This window comes from Hydra vulgaris, chromosome 15 (assembly GCF_038396675.1).
Source record: "Hydra vulgaris chromosome 15, alternate assembly HydraT2T_AEP".
In the NCBI taxonomy this organism is placed as follows: domain Eukaryota; kingdom Metazoa; phylum Cnidaria; class Hydrozoa; order Anthoathecata; family Hydridae; genus Hydra; species Hydra vulgaris.
Genome location: NC_088934.1, coordinates 5,684,820 through 5,694,054, shown reverse-complemented (window position 1 = coordinate 5,694,054; position 9,235 = coordinate 5,684,820). Strand labels below are relative to the sequence as shown.

At 25.7% G+C, this 9,235-nt stretch overlaps 1 protein-coding gene and 1 long non-coding RNA gene across 2 annotated transcripts; both read left to right on the top strand.

Annotated features, from left to right (window-relative positions):
• Positions 1-2,320: 2,320 nt before the first annotated feature.
• On the top strand, positions 2,321-3,833 carry LOC136091492 (uncharacterized). The gene is made up of 2 exons (XR_010644028.1): positions 2,321-2,683; positions 3,239-3,833. It is a non-coding gene; the product is annotated as an uncharacterized LOC136091492 (long non-coding RNA).
• Positions 3,834-6,918: 3,085 nt separating this feature from the next.
• Positions 6,919-7,380, top strand: LOC136091701 (uncharacterized). Its single transcript, XM_065819408.1, has one exon. The coding sequence runs from the start codon at positions 6,919-6,921 to the stop codon at positions 7,378-7,380; it is 462 nt and encodes a 153-aa protein (XP_065675480.1).
• The last annotated feature ends 1,855 nt before the right edge of the window (positions 7,381-9,235 follow it).

Sequence of the window (9,235 nt, the reverse complement as noted above, 5' to 3'; positions counted from 1 at the left end):
TAACAATTTTAACATTGCAATTAATAGAGATAATGAGATAGTTACGTTTGAAAACTTGAGCGACTTGTTCTTAAAAATAGCTACGGGTCTGCATCTCGATATAAACTGAAATCATTTTTGTCGTAAAACTGCGAAAGTTAATCTAAAAGAAAAATCCAAACCAGTCTAACTAGAAAAATCTCAACTTCCGCGCCATCATAGACTTCCACGGTAACATCAAACAATCCTGTTTTTTCTTAATCCATGACATGCCACCGTCGAAAATGAAAGATTCTCTTGCATGACTATCTATCTATATATATATATATATATATATATATATATATATATATATATATATATATATATATATATATATATATATATATATATATATATATATATATATATATATACATATATATATATATATATATATATATATATATATATATATATAATGTCAGTGCATTCTACAATATAAATTAGTGAAAACACTTATCTAGTTTTAATTTTCAATAGCTTGTTTTATATATATATATATATATATAATATATATATATATATATATACATAATTTATATATATATATATATATATATATATATATACATATATATATATATATATATATATATATATATATATATATATATATATATATATATATATATATATATATATATATATATATATATATAAATTAGTAGAAAATCGTTTAACGAAAATTTTCTCATTTAACATTGTTTCATCAATAAAGACTCATCAGAAAAGAATGATCAAACAAATAAAACTTCAGTTTATACCAAAAATTAAATTACAGGAAGTCGCAAATGTCTTAACTACTGTAAATTTTCACATTTGTGGAATTTGCTGACACTATAGAAAGAACTCTTTGGAAATGATTACTTGTGCTTTTTTTAAAAATATTATTTAAAGGGGGACTTAATGTAACTATCATTTGAGCTCATTTATTTTTATAATTTTTTATGAGAAACTTATTTTTGTTCCTGCATTTGGAAATTAATTCCGATTTTTTGTTTAATAAATATTCTTGGTTTGCATGTGTAATTATTTCAAATTTTTCTTGTAGACATAGTATACATTTTTCGGAAATATTGTTATATGCAGGCGCTGTTTTAAGGATGGACCAATTCAGTATAAAATCAATCTTTTTTATCAATATTTTTATCTTTTAATTCCGATATATATTTTGATAGCGTGGTGTTTTTTAAATACTTTTTATTTTTAAAAGATTGCTTATGATTGGCAAAACGTTTTTTTCCATTTACCCTCTGTTATGCTAATATTTTGTTTATGAGGTACATTCTTAGAAAAAATAACACATTTCTATACCACATTTTTTGATAAATAACTTCCACTCATTGGACAATTGCTTTTCTGTTTACAATTGAAATTTTCTAAAGTTTTTTCATTTAGGATTTCTTTTTTGTTTAACAAAGCATTATTGTGATATTATATATATATATATATATATATATATATATATATATATATATATATATATATATATATATATATATATATATATATATATATATATATATATATATATATATATATATATATATATATATATATTGTATATATATATATATATATATATATATATATATATATATATATATATATATATATATATATATATATATTGTATATATATATATATATATATATATATATATATATATATATATATATATATATATATATAAATTATTAATTTATAAATTATTAATTCATAATATATATAAAAATAAAATTGGAAAATAATCTAATATAAATATATTTTATATATATTTACAAGATTATATATGCATATAATTTTATTTATACATAATTTAATTGACTTTCACCAAATATGCATTCAAAATATAATGTGCAAACAAATTTTTTTCAAAGTAATGAACCATTATTATTATTGTTATTAATGAGTGTTTATCGAGACATTAAAACTAAATGAAGCCGTCAAATTTCAAAAAGCTTATTTTTGAGAAGAACTTTATGATTAATGAATGCAGATGAATGAGGATGAATGGTGCTAATATGTATTTTAAAAGGTATTTTTAACATTGAAAAAACAAACAAACTTTTTTTATAAAATGGTTTTTAGGTATGTGATGGAATATACTTTTGAACTAACAACTATCAGCTAAACCATCTTTTGACTCATAAAAATATATGACTCATAAAAATAAGTCTCTTCATTTAAACTATAGAACTAACTATTTGGCAACATTCCAACTAAATTCTAAGCTTTTTTTTTATGTATATAAGCATAAAGTATCTGTTTAAAACATTATTAACTTAAAATTTAAATTAATGCATTGGCGTAAATAATATGCAATTTTTTTCAAATATCGTTCATTTGCCGATTATTTATATTTCACGCACATGGTTTTTGTGACGGTATTCGGAACCTTTGATGTTTTTAAGCGTTGCAATTCCATCTATAATTCCATGGTCAAACCAATAATATTTACAAAGTTATTTTTAGTAACAATCAGCGGTTATTATAACGATTTTATAAACGATAAGCGGTTATTATAACGAATATATATAGCCAAACTTAATTATACAGTATCTTATAACTATTATATATTTGTTAAAAACATAAAAAGAGGAACGTTTAAACACCAGAAGTAAAATTTTTGTTTATAGCTGTTGAAAAGATCAAATAAAGGTGAGAAAGTAGCTTTTTTAACTTATGGTAAATTATGTCAAGTTCTTCATTATGAAATAAAAATATCAATGTCTTAATAGTTATGCAAAAAAAAAAAAATGATTTAAAAAATTTTTTATAATAAATAAAGTAATTAAAAAATATTTAAGAAAAAATTTTTTTAGAAAGAATTTTTCAAAACTTTAGTTCTTTTACTAAAACAGTAACTAACAACAATTGTTTCATAATTGAATAAAACTATGTATAAATGAAGACCAGATATGGAAAAGGGCAAATGTCACATTTTTCAATTATTTGAATTATGTTCCCTACTATTTTAACATAAGCTTGAAGGTTAGCAAAATAGTAAAATCTAACCCAAAAAAAGCTTATGTAATGCTACACCTAATGTCCCAAGAAATACAGCAAGAACAAACATAGCGGCTTTTAAAGACAAAATCTCAAAAGTGGAAATGTGTGATGTGTGCCTTTTTTCCCTTGTAGTCTTCAAATAACAAACGCATTTATCTACTTTGTAATTTAAAATTGAATAAAGCATTAAATTTTGTAATTTAGAACTCAATAGAAACCATTTTCTGAATGGATATAATGATGGAGCATGGTAGAGTTAATTGCTTGGCTGTAGACAACAGTGAAACAAGCGAAACAGCGTTCAACTGGTACACAAAGAACTACCATAAAAAAAATGATACTTTAATAATACTGCATATACACGAGATTCCGCAGCTACCTATGATGGGGATTTTGTCTGGAATTTATCCAAATACTCAAGAGCATCGTGCACTCGTTGAAAAAAGTATTGAAGATGCCAAAGCTGTAGTTGAGAAATTTAAGAACCTTTGCATTGAAATGGAGGTAAACTTTAATGAAATCATCTTGGATGATAACTTTAAATCTCCGGGGTATATGATTTGTGAGTTAGCAAAGAAAAAGGCTGCCTCTGTTATTGTCATGGGACAAAGAGGTTTAGGAGCGTTATCAAGATTATTTTTGGGAAGTACTAGTGATTATGTTTTGCATCATTCTGACGTTCCAGTAATTATCATTCCTCCTACCACTATAATTAAATAACTATTTCAGAATCTTAAAACTTGATATATTAATTTTTTTTGAGATGATTTGGATAATTAAATCTTACAGAACTTATAAACTTAGAAAATACTTATCTAATTTTCTATGGTTTTTATGGTATGTTTCTAGTCTCAGCTATAGCCAGCTAACTTATTATTAAAGCTATTCTTTATACATAACAATGTATTTTGGGAATTAGTTTGTTTATTATTTATTCTAAAAAAGTTAGTTTCTTAAAAAAGTTTTTTACTCAGTATATTTTTCATAATAAAATAAAAGCATTTTTTAAGATGACTTCAAAAAACTGAAAACTTGAAATGGATGAGCGCACAATTGTTCACGGTGCATAGGAACATACTTTAAAACCCAGCAATATACCCCTAGGAACACATTTTTTGTTTACCGTTAAAAATGTTTCCTCATTCTAATGTAAATAAAAAAAATTTTTACCCGGTGTTTTGGGAGAAATTACGTGTTTAAGGTGTGTGCGCATGAATTTTGTTGTTCAAGATAAGCAGCTAAAAGCATACGGCGTACTCAAACTTCTAGTATGTTGATACTGGTGTTAAATGAGAATGACTTTTAAAAAGATTTGATAATTGGAGCTAGTGTAACACCCTAATTTCTCCTTTACTTGAAATATGCTTTATAAAATCATAAATGTTTTTTTAAAGTTTTATTATAAATTAGATTAAAATTCATCGACAGTTTTTAATCTTCATTACCGTGTAACTATGTGATCTAGTAAAGTTTAAAACTCCCCTTATTTTCCCTCTGAAATATCTATGAATGGTTGAAGCTTTTAAACAAGAAATTATTTCTTTATGAAATTTAACATCTGTTCATGAATTTCAATCTAGTTTAATATAACACAAAAAAAATTGAAAATTATTTTAGGAACTATACTCTAGGAATAGGCTAAGGGTCCTATTGGGTTTTCTACAATCTCTTTATAATCGTAAAACTTTTCTTATTTTTATAACTGATGGAAATTTTAACGAATGGATTCGAGTGTTTTGTCCTGTAACCTAAGCCTACCCAGTGGGCAAAGGACCTAAAAAAAGACGTCTTTTGAACGTTCAATAGACGTCCAAACGGTTCAAAAGACGTTCAAAAGATGTCTTTTTAACGTACCGTGCCCACTGGGTACAGAATATAAAATGTACAAAAAGGAACTCAACTATATTTAATCAATATTAATAATTATATTAATTAATATGCGTCATAATTTATGCAATTTTTACAATTCAGCTGTTGTAATAAAAGTATTTAACAACTATGATTATAATTAATTTGTTATCAATTTCAAAAATCATTGTACTAAAGAATAATACCACCTTTAATGTCAATAAACTCAAAATATATTTGCAAAACTAAGCGCACCCTTAAAGGATTTGTAACCTAAAGATTTCTATGGCTCATAAAGAACTGCTCTAAATATTTGACTTCAGTAGAGCCTATTGATTTACCAAAACACCATGGACTATCTTTTCAAAATCTCTAAGTACCTAAATTATTTTGGCAGCTGGATTTTTTGAGACTGATCTCCTGAAAAAACAGCTCAAATTTTTCCATGTTTTTATGCAGCTTATTTCAACATTGCTTTCCAAACGATGCTGTCTTTGGTAGATACTATTCCGATGCTTATCCTTAATAAATATCGTTTGAAAAGCTGTAACCTAAATTCTTTGCTTTTAAACAAATTTTTTACAACACCTAAAACTTTATGTAATCAGGATTATTTACAAGAACTTTTTTTTGTTTCTGTTAATATAAGGGGTTGAACTACATTTGTGGACTTTATTGCGTTTTTTTATTATGTTTTATCAGACATCGATTGGTCCCAAAATTTCTTGAAAATAATGAACAGCTTTTTGAAAGTTAGGGAACTAGGTCATGCAAAACAGACAACGGATGCTTTGATTTTGTAGTTTGTTTTCCAAACATTCAAATCAAAACCGTTAGATCTTTAGATACTGGGTAATCAAAGAAAGAATTGTTCAGTTTACCCAAAGTTATCCTCAGATTATGGTATTTTTTGTTTAATGAAAGCAAAGTGACCATTAAACATTTTTTTTGGACACTTGAATCTTTGTAATCTTTGAACGCATATCCATCTCACATGAGGGGGCCGAATCCTTAAAAAGTTCGGACTGGTTATGAAAAAGAAAAAAGATCAAAACTAAAATTCACCCGAATGAAATTTTTCAAATACCCAACTAGCTGACTATGTTCCTCCAAAAACCAACTATAACTTGAAAATTGTCTTCTTTGAGGGGTGTCCCACACCCCCCGTAAAATCACCTCTGAGCACACCATGGGAATCTTTTTCTACTATCTACATTTTGTACAGAAAGTTTAAACACTTTTTTTTTTTCGGTATATTATTGGAAGTTTAGAACTGTACAAATAGAAAGCCCAATGCAGGGTCCTTTTTTTTTTTATCTTACAATTAATTAAAAAAAAAATAATATAATTTTAAAACAAATAATTAAGTTAATTAGTGTTATTACAAAGCAACGTTTTTTTTTAAATATATCTCCAGAAAAATCCCAGTGACTCAAATACTGCTTAATTTAAACTTTTTTTTCTACAAATGTTACCCCCTGAAAGTTAGAACAATTGTTTTACTTCGCTTAAGTCGCGCATTCTCTTTCGGATGTTTGAGTTACTCGAGTTTTACTGTATTTTTAGACTTTTTTGGTTACGAAAGAAGTTGATAACTTAAGGTGTTAAAAGAAATCGATAAATTCTTGCAACAAAAGAACTTGAACCGCAAAGGTTTACGTTACTGAGGTTAAAATCACTTTGCTAATGAAAATTTAAATGCGTCACATAAAAACTTATATATTTCTCTCAAATAGAGCTTTTTTACCTTATCAATTTCATAAGTTGAAATAAGTAATTATAAAACATCGTTGGTTAATTTGATGCGCCTAAATTTTTCGATGATTATTAAGTTAAGCGATCTTTTTTCGAAGAAGTTCGTATTTCTCAAACAAGCAAACTCATCACAAAGTAAAAAAAGTTCGAAAATATTTTCAGCCATAGTAGTAGTTATATAGTTATAGATAATTTTCTTTTTATTATATAATTGAATTTACCTATTTACTATTATTATTTATGTTTCACGCACTAGTTTATAAAAAATGGAAACCGGTAGGATGAATTGCTTGGCTGTGGATGACGGCGATGCTAGTGAGCAAGCTTTTGATTGGTACGTACAGAACTATCATCGCAAAAACGATACTTTAATAATACTTCATATACATGAGGTTCCTGAATTACCCTTGATGGGAATATTGTCTGGAATCTATCCAGCTAATAAAGAGCATCATATTCAAATAGATAAAAGTGTTAAAGCTGCCCAAGCAGTTGCTGAAAAGTTTAAAAAACTTTGTAAAGAAAAAGAGATAGAGTTTAATGAGATTATTCTGGATGATAACTTTAAATCTCCGGGAAACATGATTTGCGAGTTAGCCAATAAAAAGTTAGCAACTGTAATTGTTTTAGGACAAAGAGGCTTGGGAGCAATGACAAGAATTATTTTGGGCAGCACTAGCGATTACGTGATACATCATTCTAAAGTTCCTGTTATTGTTGTTCCGCCAAACACTGCTTCATAATAAGCACTTTAACATTTGCAACGCAAAGGGAGCTATATGGCTGATACAGGAGAATCAAGGGTTCAAACATTTTGTTTAAATAAAGTTTTTTGAACTTTGTCTAGAAAGTCCATCTTTTACTGATAGTATATCTAATTCTTTATTAATCTTTTAATAATCATAAATGCATTACGAATAGAATAATTTTAAGTATTTGCTAAAAAGTATTATTTTTTATTTGTAAATCTTTATTTATGTAACTTTTTTTATATTTCTTGTTTATTTGTTTGTTTGTTTGTTAGTTGCGCACATTATTTATAAACAGTTATCTAACATCAGTTATGTATATCTCAAATACATTTTTTTTAATGTAAACTTTTTTTTATATAATTTCCTTTTAACATTTTTAAAGGAACAGTATTATCTACGAGGAACCAATAAACTACTATAATTACTATCATACAGAATTTTACTATAAAACAGCTTTAATATAAAGTGCTAGACTAATATTTAACTAAGATATATGTAGACTAATTATATTTATTTTATTTTTAATTTATTTACTTGGGTAAATATATATCACTTTATTATCTATTTATAATATTTAAATAAGGTTTAATTTTTACATTTCAATTATTTGCGACTACGTTGTTATAATTAATTTTATCTATGTAGTTTTCAAGTTAACTGCATTTAATAATGACGTAAAAATGATTAACATTAAAGTTAACTACATTTAATAATGACGTAAAAACGTATTTTTATGAAAACTCATTTAAGGTAATTAAAGCTTTTAAAATGTTGATGCTATTTACTTATTAAGTTTATACAGATAAATTAATAGTACTTTGTAAGCATAATTTAAACTCTAAGCAATTTTATAATATAAATAAATAATAACATTAAAAGATATACACAAGATATTTACATAAGATATTAACGGAATAATTATGATAAATATAGATGTATACTACACCGCTATAAGCTAAATGATACAAAATCTGTTTATATTACTTTTTATTAATTTTTTATTTAACTTAAATATTGCAATCTCGAACTGTTTTCTATAGTCACTTAAAAGCATAAGAAGAGGTCGTCGATAAGTTACATCACGCAATTTTCGACCCTTTTGACCTCTTTCCTTCCTTCGTCCCTCCCCCCTCCACCTCTTTCTCATCATAATAATCTTTTTAGAAACAAGTTCCGTACGAGTTGTCACAAAACCACTAACCCTACCCCTCCTTTCTAGAGCGCCCCTAAGTTGAGCATTCATTTAGTCGAACCCTTTTTTTTTATTTCAGTTACCGTGATTTTAATTTCATACGTTTTAACTGAATTATAAAAGAATTAATAATAAAGAATGGTTTGAATTAATAATATGCGTAATTAATATTTCTTTGAGATAAAAAGGTTAGAATTGTTATTTATAAAAGTAAAATTGTTGTGATCTATAAGAATATAAACATTTCAAAATGTTCTGAATTCTCATGAAATCGATTAAAAAGACGCTAAGGTATAAAATGGAAAAAAAAAACGATAATCCGTGTTTGTATTGTATCCTGTATAAATCCCATAAACTAGAATATCAAAAACAATATGTTTGCAACGAATTGAAAATAAAATACCGCTTGTTAAAAAACTATTCAATATTAATTACGAAAAATTTCTATGAAATGTTTTAATCATTTAAATGTTTTGTAAAAAATGTGTTTAACAAGGGTTGGTAACGCATATTATCAAAAATTTACTGACACTATTTATCAATAGTATAATGAACGATAAAAATCAGATAAAATGAAAAAAGCGGATAACAACAACTAGCAACACCTAAAAAAATCAAAAAAAAAAACGTAACCAAAAAAGCCACCAATTTAAT